Source organism: Alnus glutinosa, chromosome 5 (genome assembly GCF_958979055.1).
Source record: "Alnus glutinosa chromosome 5, dhAlnGlut1.1, whole genome shotgun sequence".
Taxonomy (NCBI): Eukaryota; Viridiplantae; Streptophyta; class Magnoliopsida; order Fagales; family Betulaceae; genus Alnus; species Alnus glutinosa.
Genome location: NC_084890.1, coordinates 6,530,453 through 6,554,320, shown reverse-complemented (window position 1 = coordinate 6,554,320; position 23,868 = coordinate 6,530,453). Strand labels below are relative to the sequence as shown.

The 23,868-nt window shown below is 36.8% G+C and overlaps 4 protein-coding genes across 5 annotated transcripts; 1 reads left to right on the top strand and 3 right to left on the bottom strand.

The window, feature by feature from the left end:
- Positions 1-922: 922 nt before the first annotated feature.
- On the bottom strand, positions 923-5,479 carry LOC133869337 (endonuclease 1). 2 transcript variants are annotated; one of them, XM_062306310.1, is made up of 8 exons: positions 5,343-5,479; positions 2,743-2,923; positions 2,466-2,573; positions 2,226-2,365; positions 2,035-2,130; positions 1,696-1,766; positions 1,417-1,490; positions 923-1,206 (listed from the first exon to the last, which is right to left on the bottom strand). In XM_062306310.1, the coding sequence occupies exons 1-8, from the start codon at positions 5,475-5,477 to the stop codon at positions 1,082-1,084; spliced, it is 930 nt and encodes a 309-aa protein (XP_062162294.1). In that variant the 5' UTR covers positions 5,478-5,479; the 3' UTR covers positions 923-1,081. The 2 variants fall into 2 exon arrangements, with proteins under 2 accessions (XP_062162294.1, XP_062162295.1); XM_062306311.1 differs by having other exon boundaries at positions 1,696-1,760.
- A 62-nt stretch (positions 5,480-5,541) lies between these two features.
- Positions 5,542-12,785, bottom strand: LOC133869338 (endonuclease 4-like). The gene is made up of 10 exons (XM_062306312.1): positions 12,495-12,785; positions 12,286-12,401; positions 11,764-11,944; positions 9,533-9,643; positions 9,389-9,444; positions 8,592-8,675; positions 7,714-7,806; positions 7,563-7,630; positions 6,781-6,854; positions 5,542-6,022 (listed from the first exon to the last, which is right to left on the bottom strand). Exons 2-10 carry the CDS (start codon positions 12,397-12,399, stop codon positions 5,901-5,903), a joined length of 903 nt encoding a protein of 300 aa, XP_062162296.1. The 5' UTR covers positions 12,400-12,401; positions 12,495-12,785; the 3' UTR covers positions 5,542-5,900.
- Positions 12,786-13,975: 1,190 nt separating this feature from the next.
- Positions 13,976-17,642, top strand: LOC133869335 (uncharacterized). The gene is made up of 6 exons (XM_062306308.1): positions 13,976-14,645; positions 15,195-15,374; positions 16,393-16,474; positions 16,552-16,659; positions 16,808-16,966; positions 17,199-17,642. Exons 1-6 carry the CDS (start codon positions 14,388-14,390, stop codon positions 17,393-17,395), a joined length of 984 nt encoding a protein of 327 aa, XP_062162292.1. The 5' UTR covers positions 13,976-14,387; the 3' UTR covers positions 17,396-17,642.
- A 2,739-nt stretch (positions 17,643-20,381) lies between these two features.
- Positions 20,382-23,825, bottom strand: LOC133869336 (uncharacterized). Its single transcript, XM_062306309.1, has 6 exons — positions 23,361-23,825; positions 22,794-22,973; positions 22,484-22,565; positions 22,302-22,409; positions 21,953-22,111; positions 20,382-21,230 (listed from the first exon to the last, which is right to left on the bottom strand). Exons 1-6 carry the CDS (start codon positions 23,610-23,612, stop codon positions 21,034-21,036), a joined length of 978 nt encoding a protein of 325 aa, XP_062162293.1. The 5' UTR covers positions 23,613-23,825; the 3' UTR covers positions 20,382-21,033.
- Positions 23,826-23,868: the final 43 nt, after the last annotated feature.

Below are 23,868 nucleotides of genomic sequence, written 5' to 3'. Positions count from 1 at the left end.
TTAGACTGACTTGTATGGCAAGAAAGTTGGACAGTTCGAGGAAAGGAAAGTGTATCGACTCTTCTGGCTTTTTTGGCTGGCACTTGGCAATTCTAAAAGACAGAGAGACGGTGTCGTTTTAGTAGTCTAAAAGACAATTCTGTTCCCTTTATTTTATATTTTCTGATGGGCTAATCAAGGGCAGTTTTGACCTTTCGGTCTAACATATTTGACAGCGTGACTAGGTGTCAAAACCCTAGTCAGCGCTGATGATCAGAGACGATCAAGTCCACACCTACACCATTTAAAGATTTGATCAAAAACGGGGTCACGAAAAAATCAACGGACAGAAAGGGCCCGGGGCCTTTCAAAAACTTGGTCAGTGGCCCCCACCCATGTTCGTGGTGGGGCCCAATAGAGGTCACGAATTCTCGCAAAGAATAGAAAAATAAACGAGACGGCGTCAAGGGTTTCGGAATAATGCTAAGGATCTTTCTTTCTTTTTATTTTTTATTTTTTATTTTTTGTTATTACTCAGGTTTCAGATTTCGTGGGTTGTGGCTCTCTGATCAACGGTGCAAATTTTCCTCACGTGTCAAATGTTGGACCGGTTGTCTTATAGTCTCCCAGGATGTCGGGGGCCGCTTTTTGTCGTAGGTCTATGGTTGCTTCACTAAAGTGCATATGTGACCTTTGCTATGACCTATGATGCTCTTCGATTTGACGCCATCGCAGACGTCTAGGCCGGCTGGCTCTGATCGAGCATGTACGTACCATGTGCTTCAGCAGTTCAGCTGAATCAGCTTGGTCAAGGTTCACCACCAATCACGATTTAGATCCAAAATGTTGACAGTTTGATCTCGTCGATGAATGCCATGAACATGTCAATTGAAAAACACATGTAATTCGTACATCCATCACGTGTTTTTACTTATTATTTCAATTAATTATTTAATGATATTGTTGAGAAATATGTTGCACAATTAGTCAATGACTAACCTAGGGGATTAGTCATTAAATACAAACATTAACTACGGACAAATTGGTTAAAAGAGAAATATGATGAACAGTAAAGCTGTCATGGGTACGTTGGCGGCCGGGCTCAAGTTGGTACTGCAAATCCTTCGTCGGAGTCACCAAAAACGCGGTTCAAAATCATAGCTAATCGAACTCCGCCCTGAGCAATTCGTTTCATGACAATTGGCATCCTTGAGTCGAAGTAATCATCTGTAATTAAGCACACAAAATATGCAATTAATACATTAAATAAGGCTATATATTTATAATCTCCTTTTAATGCCATTTTCATGCTTAATTGCTTTGGTGTTTGTGAGGTGGATTGGGTTTGCATTCATGTAGAAATATAATATAATGATTTATTGATGGAATGATTTATTCCCATTATGGTGCGATCACCCCATACATCTTCATGCATACCTGACAATGTTGTACCGGATTCAACTCCTTTGTAACCCCATTTACAAGCTATGTTTATGCTCTCTCCAGCCCACCTCCATATTTGTCAACAAAAAAATAAAGCATGTCAGAAAATTAATCTGACAACGGATCTATCTGTGTGTTCTTCGAGTGCTGTTAGGCCTTATAAACTGACGTTATTGTTCGATTTTTATAAAATATGAATTGTCTGTAACTCCAAACATTTTTCTATGCGAAAAGTGCATATGTGTGTGTGAGAGAGAGAGAGAGAGAGCTCACTTGGTAACACATGAATGAATATCTTCACAATGCTCCCATGATGTAACATCAGAAGACCAGATTCCCTGCAGCTATATAGTTAATAACCAAAAGCAACTAAATTTATCTCAAAACTGCAAGAATCTGGTTTAAAAAAATGCAAGTGAGAAAGTTAAACTAGCTGGTCTTAAAACGTAGAAAATCTGTGTTTTTAAATCGCAGGCAATATGTGTTTTTCTTAAAAAAATTTAAAGGCTAGCTAAACTGCGATTTTGTCAAACGCTTACCTGCGTCTTAAAAAATTACGTTTTCAAATCGTTATTTTTGAAACCACAAACTCAAACGGACTCTTATTCTTACATCGGTGAAGTTTGCCTGTATGGCTTCTAGGAGGAGGTCCATGTCCTTCTCATAATAATCTGATAGAGCTGTTAGAACAATGTCCCTATCCCACACCTGTGGCGTCAATATATATATACAGATTGCTCAATAATCATCATGTCAATGGAGTCTCAAAAACTTAAACACTGAGATAATCCTGGCCGGCTTACATGATGCAGATTAGATTTGCGCCTAAACCAGCGGAGATTTATGGTGTTTCCTCCTTCATCGCTTGTAAATCCAACGTGCATTGGCTGATGGATATCTCCCATAAAGTGTGACAAGAATAACAAGGCCTCAGTCATATTATCTGCAAAATCAAAACATGCATTGAAGCAAACCAATTAATGGCATGCATGCAGTCAAAACAATCTGAGGACAAAGTTGTTAATTAAACTGGCTTTACTTACATCGACGATCGGCACTTCCCTCTTTGTAGTGCACGAGCTGAGAAGTGAAGTTTTGAATGGCACCCGCAACACACATGTCAGCTACGCCATGCTGATCATGACAGTCCCCTAATTAAACAAGAAACGACACAAGAGTGTTAGTTCAACTGGTCGACTCGTTTGTTGTTCGAGTCCTCACTCAACTGATACACGGGATTTGCGGACGGTCGTGTACGTGTCCGGGATTAAAAGAAAAAGAAGAGGAGATCTAAGTTATTTTGATGAGCATTAGGCTTACTTTCATAACCGAATGTGCAGTCGTTATCGGGTGTGTCGATGAAGTGAAGTGGGCTTGTCCACCGGTACTTGTACCAATGCCGGATTTGGTCAGGCCATGTACATAAGGCTGACAAGTCGCCATTAACATTATGGGGTAACAAATTTCGAACAGCTTCTAATGCCTCAGACCCTAGAAGATCCTGTAAATCAAGTAGCAGTAAGTACTGATCATGATTAATTGTTTGATTAGTGAACATTCTTGGCCGATTTAGGCTAAAAGATAGCTTCGTTTGTTAATGCTTTTTAGAGAGTTTTTTTTTTATTTGAAAAAATATTCTGATATAACATTACAGTGAAAGTTATTAAATGAATATCTTGGCCGGTTTTATTTATGTTATATATGGTCACAATATGTAGACCAAGAAGGTTTCGTTCTTTTTTTCTTTTTTGGGGTAGATATAATTTTTTTTTTTTTTTTTTTGAGTAATCGCGCAATTTTAATTTACTTTGAGTTTCTAAATCCGACTCTTAATTCCTTTAGTTTTTTGAATATTTCATTTCATTCATTCTATTCCAAATCATCTAAAAGTGCTAACGTGACATTAATCCTATTAATTAATGCCACATCATCATTTTTGCCACAACAATTAAAAAAAAAATTTTACTCACTTTGTCCAAAATCGTCTAAAATTGTTGGCATAACATTAATCCTATTAATTATTGCCACATCGTCATTTTTGCCGGTCAATTAAAAAATTACTTTTTTACTTTATTAATTTTTTTTTTTTTAAAAAAAAAAAAAAAAAAAAAGAAGAAGAAGAAGAAGAAGATTCCCTCACAACTCAGCCACCCCAACAGTTAGGGTGGCTGCCCCTCGTGATCTGTTTTTCTTTCTGTTTTGTTTATATATATATATATATATATATATATATATATATATATAGAATATGTTATTCCTCCGTCACATTATCCTACATCAATCATATATCAAGACATATTGGATGTGGGACCTACGTATATGGAACTCACATACATGAGTCTCATATTCTATGTATCTTGATGTAGGATTGATGTAAGGTAATATGATGTAGAAAAATTATTTCCCTATATATATATATATATATAAACTAGCGTGGCAAAATGCTGACATAACTTTAATGTGCTTAATGCCACGTAAGCAGTTTTAGACGATTTTGAAAAACTAAATTGAAAAACTGAAGGAATTAAAAGTTAAATTTGAAAACCTATAGAGTAAATTAAAATTACGCTATTACTCAGGTAATAAATTTATATTTACCTTTTATTTTGTACAATTAGTCCTTGGAGTGTTTGACCTTTTTTCCAGACAACAAACAGGTTACATAACGCTGAATCCAGATTGATCATTTGTTTAGGCATTAGGAAATTAACTAGACACATTTAATTGATCTCCTTCTTATGTCTTGTGTGCTTAAAGCCTTAAACAAATGGCATATGTTTGGAGTTTTTGTTGTCATTAGACACGATCACATGTTCTCATCTGTCGCCCCCTCTCAACCGTAGATCCACCATACTCATCTCATCCGTCGTGTTGCACCACGCTATATTTTTCATACCAACTAAACAACAAAAAATACTTTCGATATACATTCAGATCAATCTCAAGATTCTCAACCAAACAATCAAAAACTAGTAATTTTCTCTATCTTAAAATAAATTTTATATCAAAATACTCGTAGCCTAAATCTTACCGGCAATTCGATAGGAACCCAACACAAAATTAGCTGGTTAAGGTTGATAAATATGACTCATTTAATTAAATGGATTGAGTTATAATTAACCTATATATAGTCTTATACTCATGTCTCAACACCACCCGAACCCAATACACAACATTCGGGGGATGATAATTTTTAATACGGCTTACAAACCTGACACGAACCTATCATGAAAAAATTAACTGGTTAGAATTGATGGATCTAAGTTCTAACCCGGTTTAATTAAATTGTTCTACATAGTCTTTATACCAGTGTTTCGACTCGACACGACTCGAACCTAATATACAAACACGAATTGACACACCCTGAACCGAGGAACGACCTGGTGTACAGTAACCAGGAGTCCTATTACGCAAAGGGTAACTTGAGTTCACGGAATCAAGGTCCAAAGTTTGATTATTCAATTTCTTATCAGACACCAAAGAGGAAAAATCAAACCAAATTTTCAACTCTGACCCAAAAAGACCAAAAGAAGAAGAAAAAAAATCAATTCTAAAACAAGCAAACTGTCGCTTCAAAGTTGAGTAGCTATAACCCAAGCACGAAACTTCACGGAAAGTCTATGAAGAAAAAGTGCCAAAGACCCACGACAATTTATGGGGAAAATGGTGGCTCATGGTTCAATTTTTCTACCGAATATTGACCCTTTCCAAAACCGAAAAAGCACTTTCTTAAACACCCAGTTGACGCTTCCTTCAACCCCACAAAGCCCAACAGTAAAAACGTTCTTGTTCACCATTGATTTAGGTCCGTTTGAATTTACGATTTCAAAATATACGATTTAAATGGTGTTTATGAGGAGCAAAGCAGCAGAAAACAATGAAAACCCCACTTCCCAGAGAAATTGGGGTATCAAGATTACCTGCGCAATCCGACATGTCATGATATGACCCTCTTTGCTCCAGCCCTGCGCTCCACGTCCTATTACCAAAGCAAAACCCAGCAAGAAAACAGGCCAAAATGGAGACCATCTCCCCAAAATCTCAAACTTCCCCATTCTCTCAAATTATTTCACCAGTTAAACTTCTTTTTTTCCTCCAATATGACAACACAACAGATGATTTAAACCCCAACTGAACGTCTTGCATATATATATAAAAACTTTCTGGAGGTATTCATTGAGTACAAGTTTTTATTTCTAACTATTGTGGTTATCCCAATGGTTGACCTTTACTACAAGCAAACTAGCAAACTGGGGATATTCTGGTATATAGAAGGCATCAGCCCAATATTAAGCACGAAGTCAGCAAGCAACTATAAAGTAGAATTTTTGGGAACCTTGTCTTAAAAAAGAGTTGAGAGAAGGTGGAAAGATAATTTATTAGCTTGATGAGGTCTTGCGTATAGGGAACTTCAAGCCATATTCTGTAGTTGAGTGGTCCCCGTCCTATGCAAAGTGAAGACACATCTCTATTTGACCTTATCTTGCTTGAGCAATATCCCTTCGAGAAGTGAAAACACGGTTGAGCGTTGCGGCTAGTCTGACCCCACCTTGGGCTAGCCTCTTCTCCACGATCGGTAGCCGCGAAAGAAAATAATCATCTATAACAAAACAAAGAAGGAATTATGAGAGGATATGTAAGCCATTACGCAATGAACTGAAGATAGGTGATTGAGTAGGGGAAGCAATGATGTGTTATGTAGCATGATCCTGTAACATTTATCACAGTCATTATCATGCAATATTTGCATGTCTAAGCATCCATTTTGGTAGGTCGCATCATATGCTGGACTGAGTTGGGCCATGTGCAGGAGAATTTAGAAACTAGTAAACTCTGGCGCAAGAAACCTAAGAAATGGGTTGACCACCCAATCAGGTGGTTCCAATCTTTTTAGATAAGTATTTGATGGAAGGGCAGAAGAAATAAAGTATCATGTGAAGAAAGTTCAGTGACATCATAATGTAGTTATATAGCTTTTTACAGTCACATTGGGTGCGGTTGCCTTTAGTGCAATATTTTACGAGGGGTAACCTGTACATAATACTCTAGGGTATAAGAGGGATAACACATTCTTTTACTTTACCCAAGTATTTCTATTGAGTTGATCTGGATGTCATTATACCTTTAAAGTTGAGAAAACATGCATAGATTTTTAAAAATTGGAGCTTCGCAGACTTTTTGGGGGCCATAATATTGGCGATGAGTTTTTCCGAGTGGGTTCAAGTCATACCTAGGCAAGATATTATACAGCGCAACCTTGCGTCCCATAAAAAGTCCAGCCTTGATTTCTTTATATTAATAAAAAACCCAAAAAATGGACTGTAAAAGACCAATATCTCAATAGAAAAGAGTAAATACCTCCCAGAGTGCTTCCTGGTGTTGCATTCCTATATGCAAACTTGCACGCCAGACTAATGCTTTCAGAAGCATACCTGAAAAGTTAGAAGCAACCCAATCAAAGTAATTCCCTACTTATAACACATAAATGGAGGCAATTTCTTTTCTTCTATCCGAGACGAAAAACTTGGACATGCATGTCGACGTGATCCATGAATGTTCTCATTTCAATTTTATACAAATTAATCTTCCATGCTAATTTGAATGGTTTCTTATTATGATTGGAATATTTTCAACCAAGTACACGACACTATCCCTTAACTTTGATAACCAAACATCGTTTATTTAATCCAATTCCAATTCTTCCCTTGTCGAGTTATTCATATTGTCCTTTTACTGTTAGGGTCTCCCTCCCTCCCCTCCCTTCTTTTTCTTTCTATTAGTGGGAAACACTAAGACCAATTGTACTACTCGATCCTTCAGTTTTCCATAACCAAACATTGCTTTATTCTCTTCCCCTACTCTCGCCATGGAGTCTTATTCATATTTACCCTATTACAAGTTACTCAACCAAATGGTGAATGAATAAATTGTTTGGCATGGGTATGATGAAATAACAAAAGGAAGCATAAAAAATAAAAACATTTTCTAATCATTGTTATTTATGTTGATTTGGTATATTATTTGTGAATGTGCATATGAAGCCTGTCAGCAATTCAAGATCTCAAAGCCATAATCGCAGACACAAAGACATGGATACAAAGCATCCAAGGAACAAGAAAGGAGTAAGGGCATGTTCTTACGGATTTGGACAAACTGTGTCATTGTTTGCGCAGTTTTCCCATAATGCTATATCATTTGACCAACCATCCTATAGACAAGAAGTAAAATCAATGAAAAGCATAATAAGCAAGAGTCTTTATATATTGACTGTATGTCCAAAGAAAAGCATACTGTAATGTTCCTCTGAATGGCTTTTATCATGATTTCGAGATCTGAACCATAGAATGTCTTCAGCGCAGAATCAATGATCATGTCATCCCATACCTGGAACAAAACCAATTTTATTGAAGGGGATATTACACTTACCTTCTCGTGCTATAGCCTAATTACAAATTACCTCCCTAACTTTTAAAAGGTGACACTAAACCTTATTGTGGTTATGGACTAAAGCAAAATTTTAGATTTTCTGAGAACTGGCATGTGAGAGTCATGTGCATTACAAAACTAATCATCTAAAGCCACATCCTTATACATCTTTTACTCTCTCAATGCAGACAATTTTTTTCTTCTTCATGATCTTAGACAATAAATAAGTTATTTTAAATTAAGATAAGTAAAGAAAATAAAAAATAGGATCACAGCTGAGTTGTGGAGATACAAAGCCACATGTGCAACAGGTATTATCACGTGGGATGAAACCGTAGGAGTGGGCTACACAATGGAGGGCCCCTCCCCCACTACCCTCTTCTCTATCCTTGTTCTCTCTCAAATTCTTACAAGAGATGGCCGATACACCAGAAGCAGACATGAATAGTCAGTTACATCAACATGGTGCTTCAAATCAGCCAAAACAATTAAGACCCATAGATCCTTGATAATAGTAAAAGTGAGGTTAAAAAGGAAACACTTATTTAATCTAGAATAGAACGTCTCACAATATCCAGTTGCAACCTGTCATAAGTAAACTGCTTCTTTAATTTAAGCATGAAATTCTAACTTGTGCGTATTAGTCAGGTTTCATGCATATTTCATTTGCTCTAATACCTCGTTATCAAGTAGAAGTAGAGACAGAGAGAGCAGTACACGCTTGGAGGACTATCAAGACTTACGTGGTGGAGATTTGACTTCCGACGGTACCATCGGACCACTATCGTGTTCCCACCTTCATCTCCAGTGAAACCAACATGTAGAGGCTTCCATCAAAAACAGGAAGTTAGAATCAAAGGAGAACATTTTATTTTCCTCACTACAAAACATCTATAGACTTAGCTTTAGGTACACACCAAGGGGAGAAAAAACTGGAAAAAAGAAACTGGCAGCTAACTGATCACTACTGTAGTTGAGCGCAATTAGTTGTGATGTCATATTCTGCAGCCATGTTTCTTATACATATGCATATTCCTAGAAAGATTATCACATTGAAAGTATACACATTGTATTGGATGGATTATACAAATACAAGCAAAATACTGAGAACAAGATTTACTGAACAGTTTTAATGAACTTACAACAAATTTAGTTTTGTAGGGCTCAAAAATAATCACTGTGAATTTAGTTGCAAGTATGTCTATCCTCTTCAACGAGGACTATTACTTCTTCCAAATCATATAAAGATCTCATAAACCTATGCAACACACTATCAGAGTGGTTTTTATTAAAATATCTACACCATTCTTCTAATAAGATTTTCTACTTTTTTATGACCACAAAATTTAAATTTCCACAGTTTGCCATAGAAATATTTCTAGAAGAGAACTTCATTGACAAAAATAAATTTTGTTTGACAAAAAGATAAATTTGAGATATAATATTCTATTGTTCATTAAAATTACAATTATTTTTCCACTGCATCCTTTGCATCTTCAAATTGTCTTGAAGTTTTTGAGTGCCAGCAGGAAGAACAAACCTGATGGACATCTCCAATGAAATGTGATAAGAACATAAGTGCCTCCGTTAAGTTGTCTGTGATTGACAAAATAGAATTCAAGTTATAGAATTTATCATATTATTTAATGTGCAACCATCGGACCTACTGATTGAAGGCACTTACATTGTAATCTTAAGTTGGTCTTTTGATAAGCCGATGCGAGTTGCATTGTATAGTTGTAAATTGCTCCAGTTACACACATATCTTTATGTCCAGCAGAATCATGACAGTCTCCTATAAAAGGAGCATTTCCACTTGAGAATTATGTTAAAAGTAATTTTTAGATTATGTTTTGTCAGTAAAGTAGATTTGGATACAACCATAAAACAGAAATTATATTGCCTGTTTTCTCCAGTACGTTATTTTCTATGCTTGGGCTTGCAGATCGCAACATATACCTCATTCATCTTCCCATGCAATACTCGGAATATTTCAATAACCATCATAATTGTAACCAATTGATTTAACAGCATCAACAAAATCCTGCTCATGATTTACTTTTTGGCAGTAAAATACAAAGCCTAAGAGTGTAGAAAGCTGATACTGGAATGTTTGCATCCTTCAAATTGTAGAAAGATCTGTAGATTTGACAAGGATCATCTTTTCCATGTTAATCATATTATCAACAGCAATATTGAACATGAAGGTAGTAGCCTACTGACCACCTAAGTGAACTTTTTCTTTTTGATGAATAATTCAGATCTTATTGAGAAAAAAAGGGTTAAACCCATGTACACAAAGAGTATACAATATGACTCAACCCTATAAGTTGCTACAATGTAAAAAGCTAATCAAATCAACCAAATTTGTAGAGACAAAGTTAGGAACATTAATAAGAACCCAACTGTTACGTACCTAAGTTAGATGAGGCAAACGTGTGAAGGAAGCAAAAGAAGACCTAGCTAGGGTTCATGAAGAAGCTACAAGTGGCGGCTGAGGCTTATGGGGCTATGAAAGGAAAAAGTCAGTGCTCTTACAGCACGACTTTTTGTAGAAAGGAAATCATCCTTTGTGGACAGAATTTCCTATTAATAAGGGATTCTAATTCCCACTAGAATAGGACTCTTGCTAAATAAGGAAGTTCTTTTATAGAAAGAATTCCTAGGAATAAGGGATTCTTATATTCCCCTTAGAATTAGGACTATTTCCATATGGTTCAGTATTTTCTATTCAGCATTGTAATCTCTATATATAGAGGTCTTGAATCATAATAAAAGAAGCAGGAATTTATAAAACAATTCTTGTAGTTGCTTGGGAGGCAAGGGTACCTCGAATACCCTACTATCTTATTCTATTCAACCACCATAAGTAAACTCAGGGACATTGATCCTGCAGCTTTACCTCTCAATAAACCCCTCACCCGATCCCAAACACAAGCCCATAACACCAATCCAAGAGAAATCTCAAAAAGGAAGATTTTAGAAAGAACACGTTTATCTCACTATCCTCAAAAATACGACGATTCATTTCTCTCCAAATGCTCCACATTAAGAGGGCAGGAATAACTTTCCAGATAGCCTCTTTGGGAGGTCCCCTCCCTTGTACTTTCCAGCAATGAAGAAATTCTTGGATGTTGTTAGGCATAACCCACGAGATTCCAAAAAGATTAAGGATCAATTGCCAGAGAGCCGAAGTATACTCGCAGTGGATGAGAAGGTGATTAGTCGTTTCCTCATTCGTTTTACACAGACAACACCAATTAGCTAAAGTGAAGCCCCTCTTTTTAAGAGTATCCACCGTGAGAATTCTACCAAGTGCTGCTGTCCACAAGAAGAAAGCAACGCGAGGAGGCGCCTTGACCTTCCAAACACTTCTCCAAGGGAAAGAACTGTGCTCACCTGACTGTAACAGAGTATAATAACTCTTCACTGTAAATTTCTGGTTGCTAGAGGGAGTCCACAACAAGTTGTCCACTTCCCTAGGATGCATCTTCGAGGAATATAAGAGACTAAAGAATGGGTCAAAAGATTCCAGTTCTCAATCACCTAAGTGAACTCAACTCAACTAAGCCTTACTCCTTACTAATTGGGGTTACATGGATTTTTTTACATCACTCAGCTCTATCTAGGGCCACATCCTGAAGACCTAGGTGAACCTTAGTACTAATCCCACAACTGTAAAAAAGCGCCCTACAAAACGAATCATCACTTGTAATTATTTAGAGTATCAATATTATGCACCAAATGAAATACGGAAGCTACAAAACGAATCATCAATTGTAATTATTACAGTATATATGCTATGCACCAAACAAAATAAGGAAGCACAGGCTACTCATGACACTAACACGGGCTAGTGAAGAGCAATGAATAGCATCTTCAAACAGTGAAAAGTAAGCCTAAAGACAAACTTACTGCAGTATTTGTAGTTACACAAAAAATCTGGAGTGTCAAGATAATGCAAAGGGCCACTCCATCGCCAGTGGTAGTAATGGCGAATCTCATCAGGCCAAGAGCAAACAGCCGCAAGATCACCTCCAGCAGACTCGGGAAGCAATTCCTTCACAGCAGCTAGAGCATCCTCAGTTAGAAGTCCCTGGAAAAAGCCACAAGTATTCATCAAATTCCTATTCTCTCAAAAAACTACAGCACGCCCACAAATCACAACTCTCTTCTCATATGATGACTCCTAATAAACTATTTCTTGCTGCAAATATAACTATAAGATGGCGGAATCAATAGTAACTAAAATATTCTCTGGGTTTGATCATTTGCGGCCTAATTTCCAATCCATCTTGTCAAAATGTCTTCTTTTTCTATCAAATGTGGTTTTTTCTCATAATCTATATCCAACATGTTGATTCATTCCAGGATCAACTAACATTTTTTTTTAAAAAAAATGAACAGTCTTTTAGAGTTAATAACGGATATGCTCACCTCCGCTATCTTACAAACTGCATAATGGCCTTCCTTTCCCCAACCCAGAATTCCTGGTATCAATAGTAGAAAACCCAGTGCCCTCCCAATCCAGAACAGCTTCTTCCTACCCATTTCTACCAACAATAGCCAAAAAAAAAAGAAGTTACAAACATATGATATTAAGACCAAAAACGTCACTCTCTGAACTATTCAGCGAAGGAAATTACAGATCCTCTTCTTTGGGCCACAAATTGAAGGTCTTTGTCACAAACTGAGGCTTCAAATTTGGTGAAAACTTGCATCAGTGTATGTGGATTGTGGAGGAGCTAAAACGGGCTCAGAGAGCCCAGTTGGGTCAAGTAAGGTGTTGTCTATTCACGTTTCTTGCATGACTGTATCAGCCATCAGGAGCGGAAACGGGCTGAGACAGCCCGGGGTGCGTGAAGAGGTGTCTGTCTATTCACGTTTCCTTCGTTTTCTACGGACCCCGAACCAATGGATTATCGTACAAGCCTGTAATATTTTAGGGGAAAATGCACCTACGTTTTAAGGCATTTATATTGACATTCTATGTTTTTATTTTATCAATGAATATTTTATTTATTCCAATAATTTTTTTTTCCCGAGCAATACAAAAAGAAGAAAAAGTTACCCAGAGATGAAAAAGGGGTAAAATTGTAAATGCCTCCAAACACTAGATGAAAAATGGTTCCGCTTAACAATTTTTTTTTTTTTTTAACATGTCCAAACAAGAAGAGGGAGGAAGAATTCGAACTAGTGACCTTCGCTTCATGAAGCATAATTCCCAGCCGATTGAGCTATCCCTTGAAAACGTTCCGCTTAGCAATCTAACGTGCTCGAAAGTTTGCATGTTTAGATATCTTTAAAACAAAAAAAATAGGGATAAGGATCGTCTCCAATTTAAGTTAATTTTATTTGAATGGCAAAATTATATATTATATTTTATATATATATATATATATATATATGAAAAATTTTAGTCTTCAAATAACAGTAACTGGATCCCAGGGATCCAAAAGAAAAAATGGGTTCTTGCAATAAAAGTAATCTGCTTCAGTGTAGTAGGACCTCTGGCTTGATTACTTTCAGGATAAGCTGATTTCTTGCAAGCCAAGTTTGGTACATGATGACTGCCGGTAACTTTTGCAATTCACGATCATCCCTTTTGGGGATGGCTATCCCCTTTGGATGTTTGGGAATGTTTGGGAATTCATGATCATGTTTAGGGGATGTTTGGGAATCATTTCTAACTCTATTTTTTTTTTTTCTAAAACAACTATCATCTAAACATCATTTCAAACATAATGTCTCTATTTTTTTTTTAACTATCCGTAATTTTGAAAAAAAAATTGAAAAGAATACTAAAAAAAAAAAAAAATCGCAAACCAAAAAAATTCTCTCTATTGTCAAAGAACAACTACTTCTAAAAAATTGAGCAAAGCAAGGCTTATATAACTAGGTTACAATTTGGGTTGAATATTAGAAGCAATGCACTTAAAGAAACATTTTACTTCAAACTCGTTCGACCCAATTCTCAATTATGAGCACTACACATATTCACTCGATTGAGAGCCGTGCAAGGGATTGAGAGAATTCCTGATTTGAACATCGCACCTGTCCACTCGAGCGAGAGTTAAATAATTGATTAGATAAATTAAAACTATAAGAAAGTAAATTAAAAGAAATTAAATAAAATAAAATTGCATCATCATACCACAATGATTTAGGTGCATCTTACCAAAAAAAAAAAAAAATTATCGTTCAATGTTATATTATTACATCAAAATCACATCCTATTGTAATCCAAATTGAATTAAATCAACATAATAAACATATCATTCCTTCTTCTTCTTCTTTTTGTTCTAAAATATATCATTCCATTAAACATTGTAATAGTGGATGTAAACTTTATGTATTTCTTCTCTCTTCTCCCTTTCACAATTTCTCTTTTATTTAATTTCATATTTTTAACACAAAACATTATTAGATCAGGCTAGCTAAAGTGCGAAAATGAGTTTCGTATCGGCAAACGAACGACTTGTCGTTTCCGCAAGTGGAACCAGCGAAGCAGTCTCTTCGCTCTCCCTCACCAGTCGACAATGAAGGCCATAGTGATAAGCGCTCCGGGAGGCCCAGAAGTGCTCCAACTGCAAGAGGTGGAGGATCCTGAACTTCAACGAGAAGACGACGTTCTGATCAGGGTCGAGGCCGCCGCGCTGAACCGAGCCGATACCTTTCGGCGGAAAGGCTCGCACCCACCTCCTCCTGAGGGTGCGAGTCCCTACCTGGGCATCGAGTGCTCCGGGACCATCCTAGCCGTCGGAAAAAGCGTTTCCCGCTGGAAAATCGGCGACCAGGTTGCTTTGGGTTCTTTTGGTTTTGTTGTTCGGTACTCTGTCTTTGTTTGCTTTCTTAAAGTTAAAGACTTTTTTCTAGTGTATTTGGCTGTAGAAAATAGAAATCCCACTTGGATTCTGGGTTTATATAGTTATTTTAGAAATTTTCATTGCATTGCAATGAGAGGTTATGGTCCAATTAATCTCGGAAACTTATTCTCATAGATAAGGCGTTTGCTTTCCAATTTCCAAGTCTAGATTTTTTGTACAATTTTTTTTTTGTAAATACTGGACTTCATTACTCTATTCATGGTTTTGGCACCTACATATCTCTTATCAAGATTAGAATGTTACTTACTTCCTCCATTTGGGTTGCGAACGGGCTCTCTCTTCTTCTTTTTCCCCTCAAAAGATGAAAGATCAAGTTCATCACATTCTCATAATCTTGGACTTCATTTTCTTTTTAATGGGTTTTGATTTTGTTGCTGGTTGTTTTTCTTGAGGTACACTATAATCCCAGATATACATGTAACACTATTGAACTGTATGATTCTTGGTAATGTATATTAGGTGTGTGCTCTTCTCAATGGGGGAGGGTATGCTGAGAAAGTGGCTGTTCCGGCTGCACAAGTTCTTCCTATTCCACCCGGTGTTTCTCTGGAGGATGCTGCTAGTCTCCCTGAGGTGGCGTGTACTGTTTGGTCGACTGTCTTTATGATCAGTCGGCTATCTGCGGGAGAAACATTCTTGGTAATCACTAAGCCTGACCTATTTTCTCATGCTTGATCACTCAGTGTATGTTACATTTGTTAGCATCTTACGTTAGTTAGAATCTGCCATGATATATAATAATATGTTACTATTGATCTTTTATAAATATGTTTTTCAGTGTGTTACCACAATTGTAGGTTAGAGAAAAAGAAAAACAAAACAAAAAAGGATGGTTGTTCAAAATTGAGAAACAAACCTCTTTTTTTTTTTTTGGATAAGCAAAAAATTGAGAACCAATGTTTACTTAGTATTGCTTCTTCACGAGATATCTTCTTTTTTTTTTTTTTTCTCTTTTTTGCTTTATTAATCATTCTATATGCTGGGGTTTTTATCTCTATGGTAGAATTCTTTTCTCCTTTCACATATGTTAATTGCTACACTTATTAAAAAAAAAATGGTAATTGCTTTTACAATTCATTCATATCATTTTGGTGCCATTTTGGAAGGATTTGAGGCTTACTTGATTGCATTTCATCATATTAAAGGTCTTGTCCAACCTTTTTTTTTTTTTTTTTTTTTTTTTTTTTCTAGTCAATTGTAAGAATTGAAGACCATAAGGGGTAGCTCAATCGGCTAGGGACCACGCCTTATGAATCGAAGGTTACTAGTTTGAATGTTTCATTTCTCCTCCCTTTCCATGAGGGTCAAAAAAACAAACTTATCAAAAAAAATTGTAAGAATTGAACTTGAAAGTTGAAACCCCACAAGTTTCTACAAGCTTTTCTCACAATTCTATAATGCCTTTTTGCTCTAGTCCCATTAAGGCATTATCTTTTGCATCATCTTCTTAACCATCCCACATCATGTTGACCAGCAGACTTGAGAAAAAAAGCCTGAAATCTCTCAAATACTAGTAAGTAGGTACAATAGGGATTAACGGTGATTGATACTAAGAACAATTTTCTATGACATTGCTCAATCAATTCAGTTTCTTCAATATCCACTTCTAGTTGCAATTCGTAGCTTAAATATGAATTGAAAATTGTTAAAATTTCAGGTTCATGGGGGCTCCAGTGGTATTGGTACATTTGCAATTCAGATAGCTAAATACCAAGGAGCAAGAGTGTTTGTCACAGCAGGTCCAGCAGCACTTTTCATCTTATGACATAAACTCAGTATCCATGTATTCATATATAGTTCAGATCTTGATCACCAGGGAGTGAGGATAAGCTAGCTGTTTGCAAGGATCTTGGAGCTGATGTGTGCATCAATTACAGGACGGAGGACTTTGTTGCCCGTGTGAAGGAAGAAACAGAAGGGAAAGGTATACTGCAGTTTTGATTTAATCGCGCTCTTGTAATAATAACCCACCATGCCTCAATGTTTAAGAGAGTGATATAGATATTTTTCTAGTTTCCATCTTTCCATGATTGTTAGAGACAAATACTAACTTCGAAAGTGATCAATGGCAGGTGTTGATGTTATTCTGGATCATATTGGAGCAGCCTATTTTCAGCGAAACCTTGAGAGCTTAAATTTTGATGGAAGGCTTCTTCTTATCAGCATGATGGGTGGGGCAGTTGCAGATGTAAATCTAAGTTGTTTGCTTGCTAGGCGGCTCACGGTGCAAGGTATTACAACTGTCTTCACTGATACTAGGTTTTGGTGTGTAGTTTTTGGAGTTTGGATGAACTATCATTTCTCCCATTCTATGTTTATGGAAAGAACAGTTGTGGTGATTGAAAATTTTCCTAGAATATAAACTCTTTCCTTTGTGATACCACCCATTTTTCTAGTGGTGCAGAGAATTATAGTCTTTTGTTGAATAAGCACCATTATCTCATATGATGGTTGTGTATGTAGCTTCTCGCTTGAGATACAGAAGTCCAGAAAACAAAGCATTGATTGTTAGCGAGGTAGAGAAGAATGTTTGGCCTGCCATCGTCGCAGGCAAGGTGAAGCCTGTGATCTACAAATCTTTTCCATTATCTGAAGCGGCAGAGGCTCACCGACTTATGGAAAGTAGCAAACATATTGGGAAGATACTGCTTGTTCCATGATGCCATGATCAGTCTCTCTACTTAAGTGATTATGGTTAAAGACCTTATTTGGGATGTATATATATGTGCGCATTTGTGATACAATGCATATCTTTTCTTGAAGTCTTGCAATTTAGGAATTTGGATCAGTCTACGGACATGATATGGAACATAATGGGTTCATTTGATAAAACATTTTTATGATTTTTTTTTTGTTTTTTTGGTTGAAAGTGTTCTGATTTGACGTAAATGTAAAAGTGCTTTTGTATTTGTAGTTGTTTGTTAATGCTTTTATTTTTTTTATTAAAAAACAAAAAAGCATCCCCGAAAATCATTGTCATACGAGGCCATTGTTGTACATTTCCTGGCCTGTTTAAATGCTACATGCTTGAATGAAAGTCAGTCTAGAAAGTTTAGTTCCCATCAAGATTGATTTATGATACCTTGTCTCTCCTCTTTCTTTTTTGATCAATTTGCAGGATGTAAATCCACAGGGTCTCCAAAGCACCCAAAGGAGATTTATGATATCAAATCTATTTTGTTGAAGATTACCATATCCTACTAGGTCTTTGCAATTGAACCCCTCTATCTCTCAATCTATTTATAACACGTAATGCCCCACACAGCATTTCTACATATTCCCTCAAAAATCTTGGCCCCGATTGACATTAAAGTTAAGGATTCTCCCATATTGCAATGAATAACATGTTTGAGAAAGACCAAAAAATAAGTGCAACATAAGCTTATATATTAACTCCAATTTTCTTATACAATTATTTTTTTCAACTTGAGTACTAGATACTGCCATGCTGACGTAACAGGTTCAATCAATCATTAGATTAATTTTCGTTTAAAAAGTAAATAATAATAATAATTATTCAAAGACTGGTTGAGACTGTTACATTAGTATTATATAATACTTGAAGAATAAAAATGTCGTGTATAGAATTACCCTCTCAACTTTATTGTCAAACGGGGCCAAGATTTTTGAGGGATCAAATTCTTTACAAAATATGTAAAAATATTGCGGGGGGGGGCATTGTGTTAAATAGATTGAGTGATAGGGGGTTCAATTGCAAAGACCAACTAGACTAGAATTCTTAACAAACTAGTGGGCTATGGTAATCTTCAACAAAACATTTGATATCATAAATCTCCTGTGGGTGCTTTGAAGGCCCTATGAATTTATATCCCGTAAATTGATCAAAAGAGAGAGAAGAGAGACAATGTATCATAAATGGGAACAAAACTATCTAAACTAACTTTCATTCAAGCATGTAGCATTTAAATAGGACATGGGACAACATTATGTTTCATATCATGTCCGTAGGGCTAGTAATTTTTTATACAACCCGCAAATTCGATACGAACCCAATATAAAATTAATTTATTAGAATTGAATGGTCTGACTTATTTAATTAACGAATCCAACACGAAATTAACAGGTTAGAGTTAACTTATATAAACTTAGTCTTATATGTTTCAATGCAATCTGAACCCGACATGCGAATACGAATTGCAACCCCAACATATACGTAAAGTGATCCAAATTCATAAATTACAAGACTTCAAGAAAAGATATGCATTGCAGCACAAATGCGCACATCTATATACATCAGAAAGATTCATCAAAGGAACCTAAAGAGTAGAGAGACTGATCATGGCATCATGGTACAAGTAGCATCTTCCCAATATGTTTGCTCCTTCCCATAAGCCAGTGAGCCTCTACCACTTCAGATAATGGAAAATATCTGTAGACCAAAGACTTCACATTGCCTGCGACGATGGCAGGCCAAACATTCTTCTCCACCTCGCTAACAATCAATGCTTTGCTTTCGGGACTCGTGTATCTGAAGCGAGATGCTACAGACACAACCACCATATGAGATAATGGTGTGTGCTTACTCAACAAAAGACTAAATAATTCTCTGCACAACTTGAAAAATGGGTTAGTATCACAAAGGAAAGAGCTGATATTCTAGGAAATTTTTCAATCACCACAACCGTTCTTACTTAATTGCTATTTGTGTAGTAGATATGTAAAAACGATGTAGAATGTAGGGGTGTACAAGCGAGCGGTTATTAACTGCCTAATAACTGCTAACTGCATAACCACTTTTGTAGGTAGTTGAAAAAAACCGTTAACTGCATATGACGAGACGATTAGCAGTAGGCAGATGCAGTTAATAACCGCTAACTGCCTACCCTTATAATAATAATAATAACATACAAAACAGTGTTGTTTTGGTGCGTTTGAATTAGGGTTTTCATTTTGAGTTTAATGAAATTGATTTTTATACATAAAAAAAAATAATAATAATAATATTCTTGATCTTTGTTACATTTTGAAGTCCTCTAATTATTTTAAAAAAATTCTAAAACCATCTGAAATAGGCCTTAAAAAGAGGCTTAAGGAAGGTCTAAAACACCAAAATAGGCTCAAAAGGTCTATTTTAAAAAAACGGTTATACGGTACAGTTATGAGTTTCAATAATCGCTAAATGTAATTTTAAAACCGCTAACCGCCTAAAGCAGAGCGGTTGCGGTTATGAAAATGCAATAACTGCCTAAGACAATTGCAATTATGAAAACTCAATAACAGCCTAAGGCGGTTATGGTTGGCGGTTATTAGCGGTTAAAGGTAATAACCGTTAACCGCAACCGCTTGTACACACTTGTAGAATGTATTTTTCATTAACTATCTCAAAACCAATAAGAATCCTCTAATGAAGAAGATAAAAATGATGGTAAGCATGTAGTATGGGCCCAAGTTTTTTTTTTATTGGTAAGTTACACATACATGCATAGGCCTTAAATCCATGACCTCAACTGCCACATATTCCAACGGGGGAGGAAATATCATTTAAGCCAAGGGCCATTGGCAGCATGTAAGGGCCTAAGTGAGAGGAATAATACAATGTGGAAAGCCTTTTTGATAGCCATGTTTTTGTTTCAATATTGGGTCACTTCTCACATGGGTGAGGGAAGAGTAGGGGAAGGTACCGCATTTACCTTGATAAAAGCTCCAAGCTTCGCAGAGTTAAGCACACTATTAGAGAAAATATTAGTTTATCAAAGCCCATCAAAATCATTTGGGCCCAACCGGTTCAACCGAATTGACCACCCGACTCGGGTGGTAGACCCGGATACATCGTAACACCCATCCGCGAACATCTCGGTATTACCCGAGATTTAAGGGACACGACGCACGATACATAACTAGATCGTGCGCCCAAACTGTCTTGACAAACATGTCACCCATAAAGGATTGTGCACCCGAAATAGGCGGTCATGGACCCCAAAATGTCCGTGCACCCGAAGTCACGTCTTCCTCAACTACCGATCCCCGCACAAACCAAGAACAATCCTAGCTGCTCCTCAATCTCTATAAATACCAGAGTCTCTTCAGATATTAAGGTACATGCTATTCTATGCTTCTAAAAATTACTCTGCTCATATTCAAACCATCATCTGACTTTGGCATCGGAGGGGGATCGTCGGCACCCCCCGACGCAGTGTTTATTATTTTGCAGATCATAAAGAACAAAGCGAGTCTTCAGGCAAAGCATCATCTAACACGTCACCATGCTGGAAACTGTATCAACACACACCAAGGCTAAAATAAAATCATCCACTTGAGTCGCAGATCATCCACAGCATCATGGAAGAAGCAGTATCTTTCCAATATGATTGTTACTTTCCATGAGCTGGTGAGCCTCCGCTGCTTCAGAAAATGGAAAAGACTTGTGCACCACTGCCTTCACCTTGCCCGCCACAATTGCAGGCCAAACAATCTTCTCAACTTGATTAACAATCACAGCTTTGTTTTCCGCACTTCTGTGTCGCAACCCAGCCGCTACATACACAACCACCATAAGCATAAAGCCATAAATTATACATACTAAAAGAAAAAGGACAATAATTATCTGCAGGAAGAAAAAGAGAAAAATATATACTTAGAAAGTAATGATTCTCGGAACAAGTGAGTTCTCAATGGGAAATTTATCTATACAAAACCACTTTTACCATTAAAAGTGGGAACTATCCATGTACCAATAGCAGATATGCAAGATGAAATACAAAACAGATGCAGGACATACAATCAAAGGATAAAGAAGGATGTTGAGGGAACAACTTTGCATTATTGTGAATTCAAAAAGATTTAGAAATTGTTTTCCATACCCCTTCTTAGAAAATAATTTATGAGAAAACGTAGTTTCCCCATTGATGGCATAATTTTCTTAGTACCCAGAAACATTCATCTTCCGGCGACGGTTATTATATCTTTCTTATGAAGAGGGGCATCCTTTGAGAGATTTAATATAGCATTGTTGGTCAGAAAGTTTACCCAGCATCTTTGATTATACAGCTGGGTTTATATAGCTTCTGCATCCCAACGCAAAAAGCTATACGCCAGATTCACATATATTCAAATACTTCTATTATGATAAGGAATGAATGATCCAGCAGGTGCATATTATAAGACCAAAAAAAAAACCAACTTGGGTGAGAGAAAATTGAATTCATCCAACACCAAAGCTATATATGGTACTTAAAACCCAGTATAAACTGTCATACATTGCACTGTGAGGCGCCTTGCAAGAAGAACACGGAGATCAATTTTTGCATCTGAACCACCCATAGTGCCAATAATAAAAAGCCTCCCATCAACATTTAAGCTCTCAATGTTTCGCATCAAGTAGGATGCTCCCATTGTATCCAGAATAACATCAACACCTGCCATTGAACATTAGTGAGTTGTTTCTTCTCTCCAAATAATCATTTTCAAAAAGAATAATAGAAGCATATCAATCTTTATATATATTAAAAAAAAAATGGATAAGTAATAAGTCAATCTCATTAAAAACGCGATGCACCCCTTTATAAAAATTGTGAAAAGTAAGGTTTTAATAGTGGAAAAAAAAACCTTGTCCACCCGTTTCTTCCTTCACCCGTTTAACAAAATCCTGTGTCTTGTAATTGATGCACACATCAGCTCCAAGTTTCTTGCAAAAAGCTAATTTTTCCTCACTCCCTGGCAATCAAGATTTCAAATATATGAATACATGGGAACTAAACCTATGCATAAGAAGAAAAGTGATACTGGACCTGCTGTGACAAACACTCTTGCTCCTTGGTATTTAGCTATCTGAATAGAAAATGTACCAATACCGCTTGAGCCTCCATGAACCTGAAATTTCAATATTCATCATTTATGCAATGGAAACACCATGTCAATAAAGATTCGCACAAGCAATTATCATTTTGGTCATGTATGTATATATGGAAAAAGAGCTGCAACGGCTTCTCCCCGTGAATCAAACCACTAAGATTTATGCATTGGAACATAACTTACACCAACAATCATAAACCAGGGAAGTGAAAGAAAAAAAAAATAGAAAGCTGGCTTAGAAATTACCAAAAATGTTTCCCCAGCAGATAGACGACTCATCATAAAAACAGCAGACCAAACAGTGGATGCCACCTCAGGGAAGCTAGCAGCTTCCTTCAACGAAACACCTTGTGGGACAGGAAGAACTTGTCCAGCGGGAACAGCAACCTTTTCTGCATAACCCCCTCCACTAAGAAGAGCACAAACCTGTATACCATAAATAATTAAATTCATGTCGTGTACTATTCAACTATAGTAAAATCATATTCTAACTACTAGTAACCCTGAAAAACCAAACTAACAGCAGCTCATATCTCCCATAGTCTTCAACGGAACAAAGAAGAACTACAATTACTTAACTCAGATTTTCAATCTTTCCACGCACCCAATACGCAAATTTTTCCTTCTCATTTTCTCAGCAATCAAACAGAGCACTACTTCACCAAACACAAAATGAGAAAAACAAAAAGAACACACTAGGCCACCACCCGAAGTGAGACTAGTTCAAATATTTGACTCAAATTTTCAATCTTTCCAGACACTTTTTTCATTCTCATTTTCTCAGCAACCAAGCAGAGTACCAAAATACTTCACCTGATCTCCAACCTTCCAGCGCGAAACTCTTTCTCCGACGGCTATGACGATCCCGGAACATTCGACACCAAGGTACTCACTCGCACCCTTGGGGGGTGGGTACGCGCCTTTCCTCTGCTCCGTGTCGGCCCGGTTCAGCGCCGTGGCCGCGACCTTGATCAGAACCTCATCGTCTCTGAGTTCCGGATCTTCTACCTCTTGCACTTGCAGCACTTCCGGCCCACCGGGACTGGTTATCACTACGGCCTTCATCTTTGGCGTTGGACACTGATAGTAGAAACTTTCCTCTCAGGTCTCAGGAATTGTGTATTTATTGGACTTTGTTTTTCTCATACAGTACATTTTTATACTGAGAATTGAGAAATGATTGGTGTTCAAATATAATAACACTGAGAATTTTTGTTCTTAGCACCCAGCCTTTTGTTCCTCCCGGTCTAATCCGGGGGAGGCTGTTTTTCTCCTAACTGCTAGCTATGGAGCTTTGTTGTGTTTCTTTTCTTGTTTTCTC